At 33.6% G+C, this 26,680-nt stretch overlaps 1 protein-coding gene across 9 annotated transcripts in view; it reads left to right on the top strand.

Annotated features, from left to right (window-relative positions):
• The window catches only part of ABA3 (molybdenum cofactor sulfurase (LOS5) (ABA3)), a 93,174-nt gene that overhangs the window by 36,681 nt on the left and 29,813 nt on the right, over nucleotides 1-26,680 (top strand). For 6 of the 9 annotated variants that reach the window (XR_015819323.1, XM_088220426.1, XM_088220425.1 and 3 more), the window contains exons 9-16: nucleotides 4,940-4,978; nucleotides 5,044-5,200; nucleotides 10,212-10,314; nucleotides 11,606-11,722; nucleotides 16,379-16,456; nucleotides 16,877-16,978; nucleotides 23,527-23,626; nucleotides 25,450-25,560. Coding sequence is in view for 8 of the 9 variants with exons in the window: in XM_088220426.1 (XP_088076552.1) it covers nucleotides 4,940-4,978; nucleotides 5,044-5,200; nucleotides 10,212-10,314; nucleotides 11,606-11,722; nucleotides 16,379-16,456; nucleotides 16,877-16,978; nucleotides 23,527-23,626; nucleotides 25,450-25,560 (807 nt within the window). In the remaining variant the exon portion in view is untranslated. The remainder of the gene's footprint in view (nucleotides 1-4,939; nucleotides 4,979-5,043; nucleotides 5,201-10,211; nucleotides 10,315-11,605; nucleotides 11,723-16,378; nucleotides 16,457-16,876; nucleotides 16,979-23,526; nucleotides 23,627-25,449; nucleotides 25,561-26,680) is intronic. The other 3 variants (XM_088220430.1, XM_088220429.1, XM_088220428.1) reach the window with 3 other exon arrangements.

The following is a 26,680-nucleotide window of genomic DNA, read 5'->3' as shown; positions in this document are numbered from 1 at the left end:
CTTGCTCATTGATCTATGCTTGGATAAAAAGTTGTAAGATTTGTTGTAATCTTTTAACTCTCCTCTTTATAATGGGCCTACTTGGCATTGAGATATCATTTCCACCAACTTGACTCATGTCCATGCTGACATCATGTTGTGTGACAAATGTGGTAAGTTAAAGTATATTAAGAATTTTGTATTCTTATATTCGAATATAAGTTTTCCTTGAAGATAAGGTTGGGTTAAGTTGGGTTCCTGTTTATCAAATATAACATTTGCAGATACAAAATTTTTAGACGGGTAGATGATAACATTCATAACCCTTTAAAGAGAAGTACCCCAAACATGCACATTTCAAGCCTCGGGATTGAGTTTTCGGCTTTGATGAGAATGAATATGAATAAAGACAATACATCCAAATATTCGAGGGATCAGATGGTTTGTGACACTTACTGTTGGATAAAACTTTTGAAGTGTTTCTAGATAACTTTTGAAATCAAGAACATTGGTGGGGAGGGGGTTAATAATATAGTTTGTTGTAAGGACAATTTTGGTCCAATGTTGTTTTGGGACATTGTTTTGATAAAAGAAAGCTCTAGTAGTGGCTAAATGGTGACTATTCTTGCGTTTTGTTATTCGATTTTGTTGTGAAATTTTGATGTAGGGTCATTCATAGAGAATTCTTTCTTGATAGAGGAATAATGAAAGTGTGATTAAAAAAATATTTAGTGTTGTTCGCATATAATCTTTTTATGTCAGTTCTGTATTGAGTTTTTATCATATTGCAGAACTGTGGTATGATATGGTTAACATTAAATTTATTTTTGAGTCCAAATTGTTAGGTGACTCTAGTACAATCGTTAATAAATGACACAAACCATCAAGTCCCAAAAATTTTAAATATGTAAATTGATCCCCAAATAACACTATAGATTAATGAAAACGGAACTAAATTTGTTTCTTACTAGTGGGGAATGTTAAACACTTATGTTTTTCAAACTCACAGATATTACAGTATAAATTTTAACATTCTGAATTCTTAAACAATGAGAGTAAACTTTAAGATGAAAAAAAAAGGGTGCAATAGTCCTTTGTGATGATTCAAACTTTGTTGTGAGGTTGGTAATAATAATAGAAAAAGATTTGCCAGGTGCATGAGTCCATTTTTTGCTTTCAGTGCGCTCAATCATATTTCTTAAAATCTTGTCCTGAAAGTCGCGGTGAAAAAAGTCAAATATTATTTTGTAGTTTAAGTCATATAATAACTTATTGACCAACAAAAGATTTGTTCACTGTTTTTGAATATATAATATTTTTTTTAAGATAAGGGTAGGACTAAACTTATTGTTGTCGTTACCTGCAATCATATTGAGAAAACTATAGGTATTGACAATTTGGTCAAACAATCTGTGACTTTTGAGTATACAATTTAAGAATTTTTAAAAGGTTTATTTGAAACATTTATTCCATGAGGTAGACACCATACCTAAATGTGCAAATAAATTAGTATCTGTTTGTTTATCTAGGGACTCTAGTCAAATCTTTAGTTTTTCATTGTCCATTTTGAAATCACTAAGATATGTAATCGCAATATTGGAATTTGTTCTTATAATTTAAGACGTAAATTCCAACGTGATTTAAAAAGTTGTCATGTTGGAATTTGCTACAGTAACTTAGGACATAATTCTGACGAGAGTTGAAAACTTTTAGAACAATTAAAGCAAATTGAAATAGCGGCTGATGGAGCTGCTTCATTATAAAAAAAAAGAAACAGGGCAGATTCGTGCTGGTTGATTGCCATGGCTGTTGACTGGCTGCATGGCTAGTGGCTGCGGAAATGGGCTAGTTTGCAGCTGCAGGGAGTAGTGGTTGGAGATGTTGCTTGTGGCTGGATAGAGGCTTGAAAACAAAGGAATTGCCACTGATATGATGCAAAAAGGTCGTTAAAAACAGAACAGAACAGTGCGCTAAAATCAAAGTAGATCTGCATGAAAATAGAGGCAAACCGGAGCAAAACATAGTACAAAATGGGGGCTGTGCGCAAGAAACTGAGCATGTAAAACCGGGCCGAAAAAGAGCGTGCGGCTGAGCATGGCAAAAACAGAGTGTACGACTAAGTAGATCAAAAACAGAGTGAGTGCAAACAGAGCATGATTGGCTGTTGTTTTGAGTAGATGCAACTGCTGTTCTGGCCGAAATAGGGGCGAAAAAACAGAGGCGATATAGAGTTGGTTTTGCTGAAGCAGGGTGCACTTGAATTGGCTGATTATTGGCATGTCATGGCTTTTTTCTGGCTATGAAGGGCGGCATGTGGATATGAAGGCTGAATATGGGTTTAGGGCTTTTTTTATTTTTTATTATTTTTTTTTTAAAATTCTTGCTATAAAGCCAGTTTAAGGTTTGTGAAAAAATCATGATATTTTTTATATAACTCTAATATCATGTTCAGAATGGTTTAATATGTATTCTATTGAATATTGCAGCCCTATGTATATAGGTTTTCTGGAAGGAAAAAGAAATAGACAATGAATTGAATTAATACAAATGGTGTAATTTATTCTTATTACTCGTTAGCCTAATTTACCATTTTCTAACATCTCCAAACAAGTTGCAACCTTAGAACAAACATGTTGAATGTTGAATAACATCGTTAAGTTTGGTATGCCAAAAAGAACACTGTTGTTTGCAGAGGGTAGTGGTATTACCTCTCTGAAACATCCTCTAAATGCCTTCAAAGAGCCGAGTAATATTGGGTTTGGGAAGCAATCAGATGAATAAATAGTGAGTAACTAACAGGTTCCATCACATGGATGCTCTAGAGAGCTTAGTTGGAACCTCCATTTAGCAGCGTGGAAAGAAAAGGATATGGACATGCATTTCTTCATCTGAATTATTCACCTGTTTCTCGGCAGTCCATTTACATAAAATAGGGACTTCTGTGATACATGATTGCATGCGTTATCAATATCAAATGTGTAAATGAGTCATTCGTTCAATAAAATTGACATAATTCCTCTATTTATCTTTGCAAAACTTTATCTATGATTTCACTATTGAAGCTGTATCAAGAATTTGTATCGCTTGATCAATCTCTTGATGCACCACTGTTGTCAATCTCATGGGGATACTTTGGCCACAAGGTCGTAGGGACTCCCACTAGTCTGATTGGCCTATGATCTCCTCTGTTAGCTGCCCTTATATTTCATGGAATAAAGAGAATCAAGGAAATGTCCCGAATATACTCTCTTTAGATTGTGTGTTACTGACTCCTATAGCTACCTGCAGCTTTTTTTGCATTGTGGTGTGCCCTGGAAGATATGGCTAAGTTTTCTGATACTCTTGGTCTTCAGTGGGTCACCTTCTGTTCCCTTGAGTCTTTTAGTTCTTTCTAACTTCAGGTTTTTGAGGAGAATGAGAAAGATAGGCTGTTTTAGTGGGGAGCATTTTTTCTTCGTTATGGGTGTTTTGGTTGGAGAGAAGAGGTGGTATCACTGAAGATCATTCATTTTCTCCTCCATCTCTTTTACAAGAATGATGCACCTGATATTTCCTTAGGCCAAGGCACATGGCAGTTACAGAGGGAATCTCTTTGGTTACCTCACAAAGAGAGATTGGGCAGTGTTCTTGTGTTGATTTTAATTTTCTCTTCTTTCTTTCATTTGTTTTGAGAATTCATTATCCTTCTTTGAAGAACTCTCTTTTCTACTCTTCTCTATACTTCTTTTTCTATTACCCAAAAAAAGGTGTTGAGACTTTCTACAAGCTCTCCTCTCATGAAAGGGTTATCCAAGATTTAAAATTTCAGTTTTCAAAATTTCTTAATTTTGTTAAATGTAAGCTATTATAGATCGAGCAGAGTTTGATGCTTCTACATTTGGACTCCTGAATCACTTAGAACACGAAAATTTGTAATTAAATTTTTTGTTTATTGAATTTTTACTCATAATATTTAATTTACAACATATATATATATATAGGAGAATATTAGAGAAAGTTTACTAGGAAATTAAATATAAATCATACTCATAAAATGAATCTTGTAATTATAGAAGTTGACTATGATTTTGCTTTATAGGAAGATTTTTCTAAAGATACCAATCTGTATAGAAATTGATGTTCTACAAGAAGTCAGATTCCTACAAACTATCTCTGCTAGACAGATAAACTGGAATATAGTATTCTGGTATCTCACTATGAAATTTTAGTTTAGGTAAAACCAAATATTTCAAAATTTTAAAATGAGAGTAAATAACCTATTTTAGTATTTATATTCTAATACACAGCTTACATGCAAGAGTAGGGTAAAAGTGCTGACCAAGTACAGACACGCTTCAATTAATAGAAATAGGATAGATGTGAGGATCTGAATGCAGGATTCTGACTCTAATATCATATAAAATAATGGGTTGAATGATCAATTATTCTAGAAGTTTATGTTCATAATAAATGGGGTAATACATAGTTTATACACTTACAATCATTTCTTTAGTAAAAGTTGATTCCAGCTGGCTTATAGATATCTCATCAAACTTTGCAAAATCAAGTCCCTTTTATGAAGACCAACTTATAGGATACATTATCTGTTTGGTTTCAACTTGACCAGTCTTAGAATAGTTATATGTACTGTATTTGTTAATCTATGAGATATTATTTTTTTTAAAAGAAGAAACTTTATTGAAAGAAGAGGGGAAATAGATACAAATAAGGAGGGTAAGACATCCTCCTGAGCATGTCAAGCTATCGTAAGCAAAGAAACGTTATAGAGAAAGATAGAACAAAACAATGTGGGCTTTTAAGAGCCAAAATAATATTCTAACAATCCAAATGAAGCTTGGAAATATTTGTGTCAGAGTAAGTTCTGTTATATGATAAGCATGTCCACCTGAGAGATACTATGATGATTGGTTTTTGTAAATTTTAAGCAATTTCTCCTAATTTTAGAGTTTCATTGTAACAGATGCTGCAAAGTTGCTGAAGAAGACATATTTTAGTGGAGGTTTGTGCTTTGTGCATGATTTTTAAAATATAGTTACCATGCTGTTTAACTTTTGTAATTTATAGGCACCGTTGCTGCCTCAATTGCTGATATTGACTTTGTTAAAAGAAGAGACGGAGTTGAGGAGTTTTTCGAAGATGGAACAACTTCATTCCTGAGCATATCATCTCTCCAGTATGGGTTTGATATAATTAATTCCCTTACTGTATCCGCAATATGCCGGTATGTTTTGTTTTGTGAAACAATTAGCAATATCCATATGCTTGAATTATGGAATATCTTCATTTCCTCTGCTTTTGTACCTTTTTCTCCTATATCTAATATATGTAACTTTTTCAGGAAAAGGCAACATAGTTGATTGTTAACTTATTTAGTTATTAGTTAAACTCTAAGCTGACAGATTTTAGTTTGGAAGGATTCAATCCTGCTCTTTATCTCTTTTTCCATCATCTTTCTATCCATCTGTCTATTTATTTATAAATTAATTAATCGATCTATCTTTTTTTTTCCTCAATTGCTACTTTTTGTTTGTCTAATTTTTGAAATATACATCATAGAGGTTTTTGATGAAGTATAATGTTTTGCAGATCTAAGTATTGAGTTTCTGATATAGTACAAGTTGGGAGTTTGAAACTGTTAAAAAGAAAATAAATTAAGATGTTAAATAGTAAGTAAATCAGGGTATTAAAAAAGAAGCAAATCAGAGTTTGAAAAAGAAAGTAAATTAGGGTATTAAAAAGGAAGTAAAAAGGAAATAAATCAAGGTGTTAAAGAGTAAGCAAATTAGGTTAAAGGATATAAGGGTAAAACTATCTTCTTTGTGATTAATTGTAATTAATTGTTTATTTTCTTTTCTGTTATGAAAAACTTATATATAGGAACTATTGTATTCGATGAAATACATATCAATCAAAAAATAATCTTAACACAGTATCAGGAAATTTGGTTGAGAAATCCCTTACCTCTTTTACGAATCCTATTTGGTCTTCATTATTGAAATAAAAAGAACTCAAAGGGGCCAATTATGAATCCTCTTGCTGTCAGCCACCACAGGATTGACCACCTTTACCACTAGTTGGCCTTCATACTTGCTCTAGAAGTAGCTCTGCTCCTTGCAGCTGTTTCCCTGCCTAGCACACCTCACACCTCTCGGTTTGGCTAGAACTAGTCAATGCTCCCTGCAGTTGTTAATCAACAACCACAAGCCGTGACTCCCACTGTGCTCCTCTCTGTCTAGTTGTGCGTCCAACAGCTGTCCAGAAGCACGCATCGCCACACATAGCTATCTTTATCACCTTCATTGCAGCAAGACAAGAACAACTTCCCAATCCCCCCACAATCACTTCTTCTCCCTTCTGTCACTATAGTTGCCGCATATACCATCTTCAGCTCACCTTTATCCAAGTCTCTGCGTACAGACGTGTGCGACTGTGGTCCAGATCTAGGTCGAGTCGAGTCAAGTCAAGTCAAGTTGGAATTGCCAAGTTGGCTTAGTGAGTTTACTCAGTAGAAAACTGGTGTCTTTTTTCACACAACCACGTATTTCGGGTAAAATCCTTTCATTAGTTTTCCTTTTTCGACAAAAATTACTATCAAGTTCTTAAAGGATGTCAGAGATAACAGTTCAAAATACTGGAGCATGTTCTCAAATGAGAAATTCTATGTGTGAGTTTCAGCCAAAGCAAATTGTGTACCAATTGCAGGGAAAAAACTATCTAAGCTGGTTTAAATTAATTTGAACCACCCTAAAAGGGAAAGAGAAGCTCAGCCATCTTCTAGGTACTGGACTAAATCTTGGAGACCCCACATTTGATGTCTGAGATGAAACGAGCTCCATGAACATGACATGATTATGGAACTCCTTGATTCCATAGATAAGAGAAACTATAATGTTTCTTCCCAAAATAAAGATAGTGTAGAATGGAATTAGGTGAAACTTATTCCAAGTCAAGCATGCTGCACATATTTACAACATGACAGTCAAGACTTAGTCTATAGAAATAAGGACACAAGTCAGTAAATGAATATTCTAATATGTTAAGAAATTGGTTGTTGGAACTGGACCAATACCATAGTTTGATCATGAATTGTAGGAATGATGCAGTCTGTCTAAAAAAATTTGTAGAAAAAGATTGTGCATATCAATTTTTAATAGGACTAAATGTGGGATATGATCAAGTACAAATTTAGATATTAGGAATAGAGGAAATGTCATCTCCGAATGGGGTAATTTCTATCATAAAATTAGAAAAAAGTAAAAAAAGAGTAATGCTTGAACTTTGTTCCTTTGGTAGTTCAGCCTTAATCTCACGACGTTCAAAACCTCGTCAACAAATCGTAAGAAACAAGTTACCTTGAGACTGCAACTCTTGGAGTTGATAGTAGGGGTAATCTGTAATGTATCTTTTGTAAAAAGTCCAAACACATTAGAGACAAGTGTTGAAAACTTCATGGCAAGTCCAATACTTCCAGTAAAGAATGGAGATACGAAAATGCATTATAAAAGTATTTCTAAACATGGTCATATACCTAACTAGTGGGAAGAAGAATCGCCTACTAATCTCACTGCTTTTAAGTTCGAGATTGAAGAATTGCGAAATCAATTGGAGAACCTTGAAAAGTTTATAGGTAAAAGTGTAATAAAACAATTAGATATACTTTCTTTTTCATACGGTATGAATGCCTCAGATGAGCCTTTTGAGAATTTTTGAATTGTAGATTGAGGAGCCATTAATCATATGACAAATACTTATGAGTTTTTCAGTATATATGTTCCCTGTTCAAGTAATAAGAAGATTGTCATTGCAGACTGTTCCCTAAATACCATTGCAGGCAAAGGGAACATTAAGTTTAATCCTACCCTCATATTAGAAAATGTGCTACATATTTCTAAATTATGCACTAATCTTGTACCAGTAAGTAAATTATCATAGGACTTAAATTGTAAAATAACATTTCATTATTCTCATTGTGACATTGAGAACTAGAATTCGGTTAAGATGATTGGACGTGTTGAGGCTAAACATAGATTCTACTTCTTGGATATACTTAAGAGAATCTACTCGATCATTACCACCGACACCATACACGAAAATTGGCTCCATCATAGGAGAAGTGCACACTAATTCTCCTCCATATTAAATATTATGTTTCTTTTATTATTTACAAATTTAAAATATAAAACTTTTGCCATACCTCAGGGTGAGTATGAACTACTATAGACAAAGATCATCTTAGAAGATTTGGATTAAGGTTGATGGTCCGATGAGACTCTATTTGTGATAATAAGTCTCCAATTAGCATAGCTTATAATTCAGTGTAACACAATTGAACCTAATACATTGAAGCTGATATATTCTTCATCAAAGAAAAATTGGAGAGTGGCTAGATTTGTATACCTTAAGTGCCTACTCATGACAGTTGACTGATATATATATTAAAGGATTGAGTAGTCTAATGTTTCGGAGAATTGTTGCCAAGTTAGGAATGAAAAATACCTCTTCACAGCTTGAGGAGAGCATGGGAAAGTAGTCTATGTGTTATTGGAGTGTAAAGCTCTTTGATCCCTTCTAGGACCCAAGCTATGTAGGCGAGTCTGTATTTGGTAATCAACAAGCTACCCAGTTGCATAGGAAATTAGGTCATCGATTACTTTTTGTACTAGAGCAGATATAATCCTAGTTTATTTATAAATTTTCGATTTTGGTCTTTTTACTAAATTTACAGCTTAAAGCTCTAAATATTTTTTCAATACTTGATAGCTTATTAGAGCTTAAACATCAGGAAAAAAATAGTCAAGTATCCAAGCACTTTTTACTGCTTTAAGCATAGAAGATAATAAGGCATTCCAAGTACCACCGTAGATTAATTGGATTCTTCCATATAGGATGAAAAACATAGTGAGAAAAAGAGAAAGTGAAGTACCTTTCTTTTGTCAGAGCTTTGCAATAGGGGTCCTCTAAAGAATCAGGAGGTGACAAGCAAAGCTACCTCTTGATTTTTGCCCCTGAATGATAGATGAACGTGCTGAATAGCGACAATAGGTTATTCTTCATATTTGCACCTGCTTAAATCAACCTAAAAAATCAGTCACATTGTTAGTCAATTGTCTCATGTTCAAGAAATTCTCTAACATCTAACTCCAGAAGTAGGTCACAAAATATTTTGCTTTCAACTTTAGTTTCATAACCTCCCATTTTTTGATAGTTGGGTCCCCTAAATGGTTTGTGGTTCCCTGAATAGAGCAGCAATTTTGTTAGTAGGTTCTACCGATTTCATTTTGATGAACCTAATTCCATCACTGTTGGAGATGTCAGATCCATAAAAGGGATTGAGTTGAAAGTTTGTATTGATACAAATATGTTCTTGTTTTCTTTTTCTTTCGGAGGATAGCTTAAATCTTTTATTTTATAATTTTTTTTTCTCATTTCTAATAGTTTTTCTTGTTTTATAAGAAAATGGAAAGCAGAAAATAAAGTTTACCAATGCTAAAGAAGACAAAACTTAAACCTTCTTAAAAGGACATTAAATATGATTTTCTAATTCAACTGTTATTCCCATTATGCTGAGCTTTAGGGCGTACTGCATCAGTTTTCCTATTGCTATTTTTCCATTAACCTATTGCTATTCCTCTTTTTCGCAATCTGCTCAGCCCCTTCCCTCACACTTTTTATCCCTTAACCCATTATTCTGATATGTAAATTGCATTGGGTTGTTTGATGACATTCCACGATCTAATATTATCAATTATGCACTCCAAATTACTCTTTTGATGTGATTTAATTTGTTAAAGCTTTGCTCCCTAAAGAAAAACAGTGCATGGAAAAGCTTCATTGAATTAGGAAGATTTTAGTTCTATTGACTATAAATTTATATCTGCAGCATCCCCCTCCACTTTTCCCCCCGCCTTCAGGCAGAATATATAATGTGATAACTTCATTGGATTCAGGAACACTCTGGGTAGATACTTTTTCTTTTTGTTTATAAAAAGAAAAAATCTGACTGATGTCTTCAAGCGTGTTGTCTTGGTACTGTTTTGTGCATTTGATTCATATTCCATTATCCATAGGTTCTATTGTTTCCCAACTTTTTCTTTGAAAAAAAAGGATCTTTTGTTTTCTGTTTTCATGGAAGTACACATGTTAACTTAATCAATTGTTAACACTTTGATATCCTTAAACTTTTATAATTTTTGTACATTGTCCTAAAGTATGTTTTGCCTTTCTACCTGTAGGCACACAAGATCACTTGCCATATATGTGAAGAAAGCACTCCTAGGTTTACGACATGCAAATGGAGCTGCTGTGTGTACACTATATGGAAGTAATTCTTTGAAGGTTAAGTCTAGAAGCAAAGCCATTTATGTTATATATATTTTCTGATTGTCCTTTTACCATTTAAATTGTTATCATTAACTGGATGAAAGCCAGCGGAAAAGATTTGAAGATCTGCTTGAAACATCTTTGTGCATTTTTTCTATCTGCTTGTCTTTTTCTTCTTTTATAAGCAGATAAAGATCAGGAAGTCTTGCCTGTATGAGCATTTGAAATATTCGATCAATTAAGTTGAGCAGAAAGAAAAGTTCTCACTCTATGTAGTTTTGGACTGCTCCCTGCACGACCTTGCAACTTCCTTTTCATCTGAGAAAAATTATGAGAGGATTTAGGAAATCAGTTTGAGGACGGGAGTTCTGATTACCTGACATATATTTCTTGATTCAAGTAGGGGCTATTGTCCAGTGTAACTGTTATAATTCGTGCTCTGAGTGGGGGAACATCTTTCTTGTTTCTTGAGAATGCTACTCAGGCATCAATGTTTAACAGACAAAAATGTTGAAGGGGAGGACAACATATAAGATAGATCTTTCATAGCTTAGAAGAAAAGAAAAACCTTTTTCATGTTTTGGAAGTTGAAACTCTATTAAGAAGAAAAATATCTGTTTCATCATTTTTGTAGTTGAAGCTCTATTAAGATGCTTTTCCTTCCCGAAACAATTTCTGTTTCTTTCTTTACACTGTCATAAACTCTTCAGCTTCCTTGATATGTCTTTCCTGGAGGGTGGTAATTGACAGAAGTTGATCTTATTAGAACCTGTTCTCTAAAATATTCTCATGCTTGTATGGTTTCATAGAAGAATGAGCGTGTATTTTCTTCTGTAAATTAGTCCGCATCAATGAAGCCAGCCTTCTAAAGACTGCCTCTTTTTCATTTGCATCTGCTTTCGAACTGCAGTTTTGTTACAAGTAATCATGACATTGACTTTGACAAAAGCTGTAGTATGTTTCATTTTAATCTTTTGATTGCGAATTCCTCTTTTCTTTACTGGGAAGGCACTTGGAACCACTTTGGAACTGATTTTTGGTAGTACAGGCCACATGACCTCTTTTCCTTACTGGACAGCCACTTGCTTGTATGAAACAAAAAGTGATTGTGTATGGGAGTTGAGCTTTTCATTATGAACTCAAGGGCTGACAAGTGCTATACTTTCTCTATGTTTCAAATGATGTGGTGTTTAAAGCAATTAATTTAGAGTTTCTGCCTTTATATCATTCAGCTGCGAGTACAACCTATTCTGTTCTCTAGTAGCTTATTTAAAATTTGACATGTACTTACACTTTCTTCTTTCAGTTTTCTTCTCATGAGTCAGGTTCCATAGTCTCATTTAATTTAAAAAGGCCAGATGGCTCATGGTTCGGTCACCGTGAGGTGGAAAAGTTGGCATCTTTGTCAGGAATTCAATTACGGGTAAATTTGAGAAATGTCAAAGTCCTAATAGTTAATTTTACTTTCCTTTAAGTAGGTAAATTAATTGTTTTCTTCTTGAGCCTTCTTTCTTTTTGTAATTCTTGTTTGCCCATTTTCTCTTCATGCCAGTAAATTTTGTTCTCAAATTTGAACATGCAACATGTAGCACATTTGACAGCAATACTTAATATTGAGCTAGGGGAACAATAGTTTCTTTTACAGAAACGGGAAGAAGATAGAGGAAATATTACTATAACACGTTAAGCTATCTTCCAGCTAGACTAAAAAGAAAAAACATACAAGAGAATAAAAAAAACCAAAGCATCAATACAATATAGCAGCCCAATCTCTCTGAAGTGTAGAAAGACTAACATCCTTAAAGGAAGCATTTACCTCTGCTCAAGAAGAAGCTAAGCACACAATCCCATCCAAAAATGTTATTAACAGTATAGAGCGCTGGTCGAAAGTTAGTATTTCTCTCTGAACACCTGCAAAAGTACCCCTGCCTTCCAAATTGTGTGATGCTCTATAATCCTCCCCAAATCACCTAAAAATATAGGAAAACCTTGAAGTTTTTTTTTTTGGGTGGGGGGGGGGGGGGGGGGGGTGTGCTGCGAGGTAGAGTCCCTATTAATGAATCTAGTTGTTGGTTTCCATAGAAATAAATAGATATAGTTTGACTGTTTCTTGCTTTTTCTTTCTTTTTTTCTTTTATTTCAAAACAAAGTTTCTTGCTTTTTCTTCCTTTTACCTATCTTAAATCTAAGTTGCTCATAGGTAGATATAACCATCTCCTGAATAAGTACTCAACTCTTGATAGTTTCTTTCATATTCCTCTCAGAAATCATAGATGAAAATTACTATAATAGAGAGGATAGAAGCAGTTTCTTGTTTTCTCAGAACATAGGAACTGCCTATCTTTGTCCTTGTTCCAAGGCTTAGTCAACTTACATGATAACTGCCTAGACTATTCAGCTGCCACTACAATATGCACACTGCAACAGAAAATACTTGGCAAGAAAACACGTGGACGTTGGACCATAAAACTAAGAAAATTGAACATGAAATACCGAATCCTCCTTCCTTCTTTGGTACACTTTGGCAAAAGGAATGATCTTCATATTTTTAGGATCCCTAGCATCACTGCCCTCCTCCAAATTGTGCTTGTCCTCAAGCACAAAATGGGATATCTTAGGACCATATGATCTGCTATTCCTATGAAGCATGAACTGATGAAATGCTCTCCCAATGAAGAAGAACTTCATGGTGAGCCTGACGGGTCTGCAAATCCAACTAAGCTTGTGGAGTGGGGAGAGTAACACCTTGATGAATCAATCAAGAATGGTAAAGGGTCCATAAAAACAAGGTGTTAACTTTTGAATGCATTTGGCAGTCACAGAAATCTGCCAGTAGGGTTTTGAGTTGAGGACCAAATTACTCACATTAAAATTGACAGAATCATAGAGGTGTTTCATCCAATCTGGTGCTTGGAGAGGATGGGTATGTTTTCATCCAAACCTGTAGTGCCATTCTTGAGATCAAAATCCGCTGCCTCCAATCTAGATAGCTTAGGGCAATAAGAAAAAATATGTGGAGCAGGACGTCCATATACCATATCGTAGGGAGTACCTTTGAGGGAAGAATCAAATCTAGTGTTGTAAGAATTTTCAGGCCAAGCAACCCAATCCATCCACTCTGTAGGACTCGTGAAGTAACATAAATACGTTTTAACTGTATAATTAATGACCTCAGTTTGACTATCAGTTTGAGGGTAATAAGCTGCACTAAAAGTATGTGTAGGACCAAATAGGCAGAATAATTCTCTCGAAATAGACTTGTAAAGGCAACGACAGTCAGTGATAAAGTCCAGCAATCAATGTTAGTTGAAGATGTGATCAGAGAAAGGAACAGTATGATGAAATAAGGGCATAAAGTGAGCATAATTAGAGAAATGATCCATTACAATAAGTATGACACTTGTACCCTGGAAGTTGGAAGACCTTCAATAAAACTGTCACATACCATAATTACTGCATTTTTGCAAGTCTATGGATTGCTCAAGTAACAAAGAATGAGTAGAGTATCATTTTCATGATGATTGTACTTGCAACTTTCCTCAAACTACTACGAATTTTTCTTTTATCTAGATTATTAATACTAGATCCTGATAAATTACGTTCCTACTTCAATTGAGAATAAGAACAATAATAAATTTGATTCGTAAATTGAGATTAAAGAAAACTTTATGATTTCAGTGGCTAGGGGTACTTGATGTCACTTGCTTTTATGGTTATTTAATTTCACAGCATGTTAATTATTCTAGCCTTTTGATCTTGAGAATCGTGGTAGCTGATTCTAATCTCATTCCACTCCCAGGGGCCAGATAAAATGGGATACTTGTCCTAAGTTGTTCCCCTTCCCAGATGCTGTACAAACTGGTCATTCAACCATTTAACCAGTATTTGTATTTTATTAATTAATGAAATACCCATTAAGTTCTATTCACTTAATCAGTCCCAATGTTATATTAGCCTTCTGACTCCATAATTATTATTTGTGATTCCTAGGTTATATATATATATATATATATGTTATCAACCCGCTTGAATCTTTACAATATATACCAAATAGATTCCCTTAGGAGATTAAATTCTCGTGAAGTGCAAGAAACAGAAAGATCATAAAGGTGTAAATAAATAACGCTACTGATTTTTATTTCAAAACAAAAATAACACTACCGATTCAATTAAAAAAGCGTAATAGTTTCAAGCTACATCAGTTTCCTTTCTAAGAAAATTAGTTAGATATGCTTTAACTAAAATCCAAACAGAAGAAATAAACCATGGAAGTTCTGCTTCAATATAAATCATAACTTAAAGATAAACAACAAAGATTTGAGAATTAAACGAAAATTAAGAAGGAAAGAAAAAGCCGTACTTGGTGCTCAAGCCTCCTCTTTTTCTTCTCCTGAGAAGTTTTAAGTGTATATTAAGTAGGGTAAAGACATATGACTTGCTCATAGAAATCTTTATATTTAGGAACCTCATATTCAATAAAATACTTACTTTCGATCTCTACAGTTTCCTTTATTCTAACGACCTTCTCTCAATTCCTTCTCTCTTGCCTTTAAATGCTCTCCTTCTAGAGCTACGGAATATCCTAGGGAGAGTTTTCCTGCATTCAGGTGCTGCAGACCAATAAATTCTCATTGGAGACCCATATTTTGGGTAGATCTAGGACTAAACTCCAGCTCTGTTGGCACTACAGCCAGTTTTGCTCACTGCAGTTCCTAGGTTCGCGAAACATGGCCTTTTCTTCCTCTTTTCCTTGCTATAGATGAAAGAAATTTGGTTAAAACGCCTTGGTTTGTGCATCTTTTTTGTTTTTGACTTTTTTCATGCTCCAGAGCTTCATGACGTGGACCGACCCAAAGTGGTTAAGAAATACCAAATAAGTACTCAGTTAATTGGAAAACTAACAAAAATCACCTATAAAATATAATAGTAAAAATACTCTATCAAAAATCAAGAGAAATTGGACCAAACTTGATGGGAAACTGGTAAGGGCTATAGTAAGCTACCAGGTTGAAGATGATCAACTTTATTGCATTAAAAGGTAGAGGAAGAACCAACAAAATAACAAACTTGTTGCTCCATACCCTGCCAAAAGAAATCACTAGAAAAATCTTCAATGTTTTTTGGTAGCGTTCATGCAACTGTACAGAAGACCACACCATTATGAATAAGCTCAATTAAGTCAACTCGGCTAACTGCTTCAGTGTGGAAGACTCCTTAATTTCTGCATAAATGTTCGCAAAATAATCAAGATATGGTGTGGAGGTTGCAGCACAAATCTCCTCTAGTTTCCTCTGCCTAGATAGGGCGTTGGCAATAATGTCTTCACAGGCAACACTATATTCCACAATAAAATCAAATCCCAAAAGTTTACTAATCCAAAGTTGTTGTAGAGAAGTAGTGATATGTTTTTTGAGCAAAACCTTTATGCTGTAATGGTCAGTCTTGATTTAAACTGGTGTTGCCAAAGAATAAGGCTGCCAACAGCGGATAGCCTTTACAACTTTTTGTTGGCAGCTAAGTGTCCATGACACGTGGCTAGATCCCTTCTAAGTATCCCTTCTAAAGCCAAGGGCCTGCCATTTTGTTATAGCACTGCCCTGATATCCACTTTTACGCATCAAGCGAGAATTTTATTATCATTGTCTGAACATTTTTTTTTTAAAATATCAGTTATCACATGTTTGCTGTGAATATAATAAAATAACAACTGGAAAATATTTCCATGAGGCGAATGGAGGGTTGATCTTCCCCTATATTCTTTTCCTGGTCGGGAGTATCTCTTACTCTAGTGTACTCTTTTTGTCTCTTTTTCTATAATATTTCTTTTGTTGAGAAAAAGATTATCCTTGTCTTCTGTTTACTGTTACCTGGACTTGTGTATTTGAGTTGCGTCTCCTTGATGCTTCCATTTTATGCTTTTTCTTCAATGAAAGTGTGTGCTTTATGTAGATGCCAAAGAATTTGTGTTAACTAATTGTTTGTAGTCTGAAGAAGTCAGTATGTTGATCCTTTTGCTTGAGGAAATGCTAAAGTACCTTTCTGTCTCACTCTTCTTTTATTTTTTATTTTTTAAATCTAGACAGGATGCTTTTGCAATCCTGGTGCCTGTGTGAAATATCTTGGCTTGTCTCACTTGGACCTTCTCTCAAACATAGAGGTATACTTTCTTCTTTGATTATTCTTTATTTATTTAAATTTTTTAGGGTAAAAATGTTACCATATATCTTATTAAAATAAAATAATAGTTTTTGTAAGCACTAAGATGGTCTGCACACTGTCACTCATATATAATGTACAATATTCTTATGCAATTTGAATTCTCTACTACATAAACTACACGCTGTATCTCATTGGATAGAGGCTTTCCTCTTCCTCTTCATCAAAAGTTCATTTATTTCTATCTAAGTAATTACTGCCATGAGGCTTTTCCTCACCATAGTACTTCCTGCCTCCTCCCAAGTGTTATATCTTCCAGGATAGAGCCTGCTGCTGCGTATATATTTGTAATTTCATTCTATGGGTGTAGTTCAGAGCTTCAAGTTGAATAACTGATTAAATCCTTGAATTGTGAATTCAGGCTGGCCATATTTGCTGGGATGACAAGGATATTCTACATGGAAAACCAACCGGAGCTGTAAGAGTGTCATTTGGTTACATGTCAACTTATGAAGATGCTAAGGTTTTGTTGTTCCTACTGTCTTGTGGTGATTTCCATACTATATATGAAAAAGTCAATGCGTCATTATACCATTGGGTTTCTTAGAGTTGTTATGTAGGACAAATAGGATTAACTTGTCCCGTTAGGGTGAACAAAAACTTATATATCTCATCTAGAGTCTCTTATCCATTAAATTTAAAGTCTTAAGCATTGCAATTAAGGATTTGATTGTATTATCCAATTAGAAATTTTAGAAACTCTCAAAATATTTTATTTGATAACTGAATGTTGTCTCGAAGTGAAACTATAAAGATATTTTAATAATGTTTCTTAAGTAATCTTTACTAAATAGGATAAATTAAGAAATACTAAAATTAATAAAATTAGAAACACTACTCCTAATAATAATAGGAAATACTATTAACATTGATTTGATGTGTATTCTATTGAATATTACGATCCTATATATATAGGTTTTGTAGGATGTAAAAGGAAATGAACAATCAATTATAATGAATCACAAAGGGAATAATTTACCCTTATACCCTTTAAGCTATTTTGGCCTCTCTTTAACATTCCCTCAAGCTGGAGAGTAAATTTTGTCCATTCCTAATTTGCCAATAAGAGTTGGAGAGTAAATGCTGGATTACTTAAACTTTTAGTTAATATATCTGTCAATTGGAAACTAGACATATATAGGTTACATATTAGGTTATTATCAAGTTTTTTTCGATAAAATGTCTATTGATCTTATTATTTCCGGTCATGTTGTACTAAATTGTGAACGATGCTTATAATCGACTTATTATCATGGTATAGTGCATGAGGGTTTTCCATTTAGTTCTAAAGTCTTCCAAAATTCTTTTATTCATAGTAGTTCACATGCAGCTTTTGTCATTATCTAGAATTTGATTCTACACATGATCTCACAACTAGATTTTTCTTCTTACTTCTCTAAGTAATTAGATTGCCTTTAAAGAAAGTTCAGTAGCCTATAATAGATATTTTGTCTACAATTGACCTTACATAATCTATGTCAGTATAGACTTTTAGGAGCAATTTGTCATTCTTTCTTAATATAATTCCTTTCCCTAATGATCCTCTTAGGTATTGCAGTACTCTGAAATCTATTTGTAGGTGTACTTCTTCTGGATTGTGCATGAATTGACTTATAACATTTATTGCATAGACGCTCTTTGATCTCTTGTGGTATAGGTAGCTCATTGTTCTAACTAATTTTTGATACATTTACCTTGTTTACTGGCGTATCATCTTATTTTATTTCTAATTTGTGATCAAGAAAAATAAGGGCCTTAGTTGTTTTGCATGCTAGCCTATTAGTGTATTTTAATGGGTTATGAATTATTTTTGTTGAGAAATAAAAATCATTGATTTAGATTGAGCAACTTCAATTCTCAGAAAGTGTATCAACATGCCTAGTTCTTTGATTTCAATTTCTTTTGTCAAATCCTGTTTTAGTGTTAATTATTCATTCTCATTATTTTTTGTTGCGATAATGTCATCAATATATATTAGGAGAGCTATAACTCTCCCTATCTCTAAGTGTTTAATAAATAGAATGTGATCTTCTTGAGTATATTTAAATCTTAAATCTATCGTCATCCTTGTGAACCTGCCAAACTATATTCTTGGTGATTGTTTGACTTAATACAATATTTTCTTTAGTTTATACACCTTATGTAGTCATGCTTCTTGGTTAAAGTTTGGTGGAATATGCATGTACTTCTTCTTCTAGATCTCCATGCAAGAAAATATTTTTAAAATCAACTTATTAGAGTTGACAATCAAAGTGGGTAGCTAACGGCAATAACACTCGTACAATGTTGATCTTAACTATTGTTGCGAATGTCTTCTGGTTTTCTATTCTATATGTTTGTGTCTAATTCTTTGTTACTTATCTTGTTTATATCTGCCTTATATTTGATTGTAAAAACTCAGTCGCATTCCTTTAGATTTTTGTCTTTGAGTAAATCCACCATTTTCCAAATCTGGTTTTTTTTTCAGGTGCCTGTATTTTCATATTCATAATTTTCATTTTTGTTTTCTCAGGATAATGCCTCAAATAGTAGTTAGAAATTTTTGTATTTGATTGGGATGAAATTTCTATGGGTTCATAAACACTTATCAAATGACATAAATTTTAAGATGGGACACAGAGTGTTTGATACATTTTCTTCTACTTTTATAAAGTATAATAAATATATTGTATCAAATAACATAAACACTAATCATTATTATATTGTATAAGTTTTTTTGGGACTTTCTAGAATCAAGGTTGGATTATAAAATTGACTTTGGCTTAATACTTGACATCTTCATCCTTTTACACACTTGAGAAACTTAAAGAATCTGGTATGATCTTTTAAGAGTATATGTTTTGAAGAATTTCTTGTGTTCATGAGTTTTCTAGTGGGTTCTGAACGTTCGTTTGTGATGATAGTTTTGAGATGTATGGTAAAAGTTGTATGTTGAAGTCCATTTCTTATCTTTCAATATAAGTTCTCTCTGAAGGTAAAGTTGGGTAAGGTAGGATTCTTGTTCAATAAATGTGACGTTTGTAAACATATAAAACTTTTGGATACACAAATGGTAATATTTGTGCCCCTTTTGAGAGGAGTACTCAGAAATACACATTTCATGCTTAGGGATGAAATTTCTCTTTTGACAGGAATAAATATAAATAAAATGAACACCCAAATATTCGAGAGACAAAATGGTTTGTGACGCTTGTAATGCGTAAAACTGTTGAAGTGTTTCAAAAAGAATTTTGGAGTCAAGAACGCTTGTGAGCAGATAATTAGCAAAGTAGGTGGCAGTAAGAACAATTTTGCTATAATACTATTTAGGACACTATTTTGGAAAAGGAAAACTCAGTTAAAGGATGATTATTTTTGTATTTTGTTGTAGAGTGTGGACATAGGATGATGTCCCACATTAAAAAAGTATGTTAATGTTGTTATTAAATGATCAATATGTGTGATCAAAAAAATATTTGGCGTTGCCTATACATAATATTTTTGTAGAACTTGTATATAATATGGTTAATATTAAAAATAACTGAGAGTGAAAATAACTAGGTGATTCAAGTTCAATTGTTAATAAATGATACAAATTTCAAGCCCTAAAAATATTAAGCGGTGAGTTAGTTCCCAAATATTATTGTGAATTAATAAAATAAAATTGAATCTTATGAATTTTTAAACATAAGGGAAATATGATCTTTAAAATAGAGGATGAGGGCCCAAGTCTCTTACAGTGGAGTTAAATTTTGTAATGGGGTCATGGTAATAATAGAGAAGGCTCACTTATGTGCATCTAAATAGCAGAGTCCCATACCTAACTTCAGCATGTCCAATCATCTTTTGTAAATTCTAATCATAAAAGTCATAGTGACACGAGTTAAAAATTATTTTGTAATTCAAATCTTGTGATAATTTATTGGTGTAGAATAATGCACAATTTTGGAGCATATAACACATTTTCTAGGTCATGGGTAGTATTAAGTTTAATGTTCCCCTTGTCTGAAATGGTATTCAGGAACCATTTGTAATGACAATCTTCTTGTTACATTGATAGAAGACATTTATCAAAAAGTTTAAAAGTAATGGTCATATGATCTAGGCCTTGAAATCTACAATCTTGAAATTTTCAAATTGTTTATTTGAGGATTTCAGATTGTGTGAAATATAAAGCATGCCGAAGTGCTTTATTACATTTCTACCTGTAGACTTCTCAAGGTTCTTTAATTGATTTTGCAATTGTTTAATCTCGGTCTTGAAAGTAGTGAGATTTGCAGGTGCTTCTTTGTCCTATTGGTCAGCAATATGAACTTATTAATGAATATTTTGTGAGATATTTTTATCCCCACTCTTTGCTGGTAGTACTAGGGCTTGCTATGCAATTTCCAACATTTGTCTTCAGTGTAGTTGGATTTTTCATAAAAGATACATCAAAAATTGTTCCTGTTGTTTGCTCTCGGAGTTGAGTTGTTAGGGTCACTCACTTCCTTTGATTCATGACAGATTTTGGAACCTCGTGAGGTAAGGGCTGAATTATCAATGGAGCAGGATTCTAGTCTAAATCCTCTCCTGCTTCCTTCCACTTGTCTAGCAAAAATTATCTCATTGAATAATGACGTATCCTCTTTTCTTAAGATCTGGATTCGTACTTGATCATACTCAATGTTCAAACCTATTGAAAATTGATATGCACGATTTTTTTTGTATAAACATTTTGAAACGAACTGTATCTTTTTGCTACATTCCATTGTCAAACTGTGATATTGGTTTAGTTCCTGTCAAGAATTTTTTGAGTAGTTAGAATATTCATTTACTGGCCTATGCACTTATTTGGTAGACCATGTCTTGATTGCCAGGTCATAAATTTATACAGTGTCCTTTATTCTCAAGTAGGTTTCGCTAATTGCATCCCATACTACTTTTGCTGTGGGGTGGGAATATCACGGCTTGCGTATTTGTGAAGTCATGGAATTCTGGAGTTCTGTCATATACTATGGAATCCTCTTCATGTAGGGCATCGAATGTAGGGTCCCCGGGTTTCGATCCGATAACTAGATATGCTTGAGCTTCATTTTTTTCATTTAGGATGATCTAGATTAAGTGAAACCAACTCAGATAGTATTTTTCTGTGAACTAGTAGACAACCTAAATTGGCTAAAATGTACTAGTGGAATTTTCCATGTGGGAATATGCTTCAGTATTTTGGAATGCTACTTCCAATCTACTTTAAAAATTGTATGATAATTAATGTTGAAAGGAAAAAAGACCAATTTTACCCAGAACTCATGGTTGGTTGAAGAGAGAATTCCCAGCTTGCAGTTGATCTGGTTCTGTACTGAGTCATTAAGTTAGCTCGAACTTGTTATGATTGCACTAAGTCAAATTATTGAGTCAACTTATTTAGTCAACTCAGACGATTCCTTGCCCCCTTGAACCTTACCACCCTTGCTTGATTTGGCTTGGCTTGGATCTGGATAGAAGGCATGGACTTGCATGCACAGAGCAGATTAGCGGTTGGCATGTGCAGAGGCGGTGAAAAAATATCAGCGGCCGGCACACACGCATCTAACTTATGGTGTCATGTGTCTGTGCGTAGAGAGCCTCAGAGAATTGCATTTGGCCTTTGATGTTTGTGCATAAAGGGTCATGACAAAAAAAAGGTTATGCACAGAGTGTCGTGGCAGAGATGAGTTAGAGTTCTGGACTGTGAATCTGCGCGACTACAACCAGAATAGACAAAGTATTACTCGTTGTGCACGTTTGGGCAAGGCAACATGACTGAGGGCGACCAAGGACGGGCTGTGGTTGAGGAGATGGATGCAATGATGAAGGTCTATCTTGGTAGAGATGGTCAGTTTGTGGTTGGCTATGAAGGTTGCCTTGACCTTCTTAGGCTTTTTTTCTTGTTTCGGTAACGAAAGTTGAGTAGAGTTTGTAAAATAGTTTAGGATTTTTTAAAGTTAGGATTCTGATACCATGTTAAGAATGATTTAATTTGTATATTTTTGAATATTATAAAGCTATATATAAGTTTTTTAGGATAGAAAAGAAAATAAACAATTAACTACAAAGAATATAATTTATCCATATATCTGAACTAATTCAACATCTCCGTAATAAATACTACTAATATAAATAGGAAAATCAAATAGTTGTAAAAATAAAATCCTAAAGTTACTTGAACTATAACAATAGACTTCTAAAAAAAGTATACCAGTTTCACATTTAATAAAATTATAATTTCTAATCTATTTAAGCAATCTAAAACTACATCTTTATGCTTTAAGTTGTAAACATTTGCTAGACCAAAATTGTCATGATTTTTTCGACATAAGATTAAAGTCTCTTGTCCTCCCATTGTTGAATTAGGGTTAAACCGTACTGTTGTTGGAGTAAGTTTTTGAAGCTAATACCATCCTTTTGTGATTAAGATTTTCACTGGATATAAAATCATGGGTTTTTTTTAATGTCTTAAACATAGAATTTATCTTTAACTATGTAAGCTAGTCTACTAGTAAATATTATTGTTGTCCAGTTGATTGCAAGCTGATTAAGTGTGCAATCCAAGTTTATGCAGCGATTCCACAATCAGTTATTGTGTAATGTTATGATTATTATTTCAAGATTGTTTGTTATACCTTATATTAATGTTTTCTGTCATCCTTTTACATCTAAATAGTATAATAGTATAATCTTATAACTCATCATGTACAACATCCACAATTGTTGGATTAAGTATGAGAGTCTTTCTCCTTTTGGTACTTCTCTATTTTCTTGTTATCATTTGAACATTAGTTATCAGTGTCGTGCACTTAAATGTATTAGGATTGATTTCAATTAAAGGAAACTGAAATCTATTGGAAATTTCTGGAAGATCAATTGTATTATGCTGTAGGCCATAAGCGTAAAAGGGATGTAAAAGAATTGGATGGATCTTTTTTTATCATTTAACATATGATCTAGAGAACAATAAGAGATATCTCACTTCATTCCTTTTCTCTCCTCCTTTTCTAATAAATATTTTTGCAGAAATTTATTGGATTCATAGCACATTTCTTTGTATCCTCGACGACTGAATCTGAAAATCAGTATGTAATGAAATCAAGGTCCACCCTGCTTTCAAATGAAGGTAATTTTTGACCTCTTTTTACTCTTCATTCCTTAATGAGTGATTCTTTTTCTAATTTATTTTCCATTATGGTAGTGACAATTGTGCTGTTTGTCTGCAATCATCTAATTTTTACTTGTGTACTGTGGTAGAACGCAGAAAATCTGTTTGCCCCATATATTGGGGCTTCTGATATGGTTCACCATATACATAGAAGTGTTACAGTGACTTGTTTGCTTGGATATATAACTAAATATAAGTTTCTGAACTTGGACTAAGCTTTTTCTAGAATCCATATTCAAAGATTTATATAGGTAAATATTGTTTCAGGTCTTCATTTCTCATTGTAAAACTTACAGAGCTCATAGGCAGCCAAGCCCAAAAAAGATATATATGATTGTTTTACTGCACTAGAAAAAGTAACCTCATTTTCTTTTAATTGCAGGATGTCATTTGCATAATTTGCATCAGACCGTAGTATGCCTGTCATGTTAGATGCTCGATTTCTTTTTTCTTTTCCCATGTTTGTCCTACTGAAGTTCCTAGTTATTTCTATCTAGATAATTTGCACCGGACCTTATTGTTAATGTCCGTACAATAAGAAGCTGTAGATATCAAAGGAGGAAAATAAATTTTATTAAAGATGATAAATTAAATTATATGTATTTAGATATTATATTGTGTCTATTAAGATGTTGTATTCTATCTAATAATTCTGCAATATCTGTATTATGGTATGCGTATGATTTAGTTGAAGGATAAGATAGAAGAGGTAGGTAGTTAAATCTGGAAATTAGGATAAAATCCCAGAATAACTACTTCCTCTATTCCAATAAATTCCATCGCTGTAAATGAAAGAGTATGTATGGAGAATTATTGAAAAGTTCAGTACTTTTCTACTTAAGTGATGATAGGATTTTCTCTTAACAAACTCTAACTTTCATTCAGGATAGATAAAGGTAGAAGAACTTGAAAACATTCAATAAAATTCTGCAGATTGTCATATTCCTCGCTTCATAACTAGTTCTATTAGTAGAGCCACTAACAAATAACTGTTATTTAGCATTTTGTTTCCTGGTTTCTTTTATCTGATGTCCCTTGTTAACTGGATCTGCTGCTCTGTTGCACCTTCGTTTGTAAGGGTACCCGATCACCATATTTATACCTTCGAGTCACTCTTATATTATCTTATGGTTTCTGAGATAATGAAATATGTGGAATTTGATTGCTAACAATTGGGTTTTTACTGTTTATTGGAAGGTTAATGTTTCCTTACAGGTTAAGCTTTTTATCTGGATAGCAATTTTAACTAAGCTAAAAAATAATGACTCGCTTCCAGCATGCAGATGCAGCCATACTCTCTTCATATGTTTGCTATGTACTATTGGAAGGCTAGTCAATAGTCATCCTTTTTTTCCCTTTGGGATCTGGTCAGGAGTTTCCATTTCTATTGAGCTTTTCATCTTCTCTTTTCGTTGTAGTTTCTGTTAGAAAAAGGAGGAAAGGGTGCCTCAGGAGGAGCTTTCTTTGTCTCATTCTTAAAGTCATATATTTGGAGAGAAATTTTAAAACTCTTTATAGACTACTTTTTACCCCATTCTCTTCTTTAACAGCATGACTTTCCTGGGCTCGCTGTGATCTAAGGCTTCTAGGTATTATAGAGATATATCTTTGGCCATTTTGAAAGGAGATTGGATTGCAGTTTTTGTATTGCTTTTATTTTTGTTATTTTCTTTCCTTATTTATTTCACTTTCCTTCAGGAGGATTTCTTATTCTCCACTAATATGTTTTCATCAAGAAAAAATTGATTTCTTGTATATGACTTGAATTCCCTAATCTGCAGGCCTTGAGAGGAGACTTCCAGCTTCAAGATATTACCTTAAATCAATTACCATCTATCCAATAAAATCATGTGGAGGGTTTATTGTGGAAAGGTGGCCTCTAGGACCTTCTGGTATTCTTTTATCCCTTTCACATGAAATATTATATTGGCTATGTTGATATACTACTTGTGGCCGGTGATTAGTCAATTTAGGTTTGACCCATGTAATCTATGTTTCACATCTTAAACAGTAATGACTTATTAGAAAAAGAAGTTGATATGTTTCTGAGTGAATAATCTGCCTTTTTATTTTTCCGCTAGGATAGAAATGTGGAATTTGTTCTTACCATTTCTAAAACTTCAACTTTATAACCATCTTACATTGTACATCATGGTTATAGAAATGTGGGATAGAACCAACTGGGTTCTTGCCTTTTGACAGCTTTGAGAATCAGCACACCCTATTCTCTTCCAAGGTTTAGATTTCTTCCCAAATAGCAGCTTTATGTTTTAGTTGGGGAAATGCTTCTTGAATGTTGGTCGGGGTCCGAATATCATCAAGGGAGGCAATAAAGGCTTGAAAGTTCTTGGATAGTTTTCATAAAACATATGACTACTAATAGAATGTCAAGTGCATGATCTTATACTTTTTCTCAAAGCAACAGGTAGATCAGAATCAATAATTACGTTGCCTGGGAGTGAATTTTGTATTACTTGGATCTGGGTTCAATTCTGGACTTGGCTTCAGTTATGTGCTGTTCCCCAACTCCAGTTGAGGTTTTTTGCCTTCTTGAATAGATAATCCTTTATTTACTTGTGCGTTTGACTCAGAAGGAGCATCAGCAGTGTTTTTGGTGACATTATGAGTGACAGTTTTAGGTGCGACTGTTTACAGTGGTGGAGGGAAAGAGATTTGTGGTGATGGATTGGAAGAAGAAATGATGGCTTCAATGTTTCCCAAAGTTTGGAATTCATCGTTATTTGTGATCTCCTCTTGAATTGGAATTTCGGGGTAGAATGGTTGTTCTTCAAAGAACGTAAGATCCATAGAATTGTACAATTTCTTGGTTAATGATGACCTAACCTATCTGATGGTGATTGTATTAAGTTTATTTTGCTGTTATTTGTATATGCGAAAAAACTTTTTATGAAGGAAGTTACCTTGTGTTAATGAGGTAGTACAACAATCGTTACTCTGACGGCTTGAAGGGTTTGTTCGAATGTTTTTGTTAATTTCTCCAATTGCTCACTG

This window comes from Carica papaya, chromosome 5 (assembly GCF_054855325.1).
Source record: "Carica papaya isolate Zhongbai chromosome 5, ASM5485532v1, whole genome shotgun sequence".
Taxonomy (NCBI): domain Eukaryota; kingdom Viridiplantae; phylum Streptophyta; class Magnoliopsida; order Brassicales; family Caricaceae; genus Carica; species Carica papaya.
The sequence above is the reverse complement of the archived record's forward strand: the minus strand, read 5'-3'. Positions and strand labels throughout refer to the sequence as shown.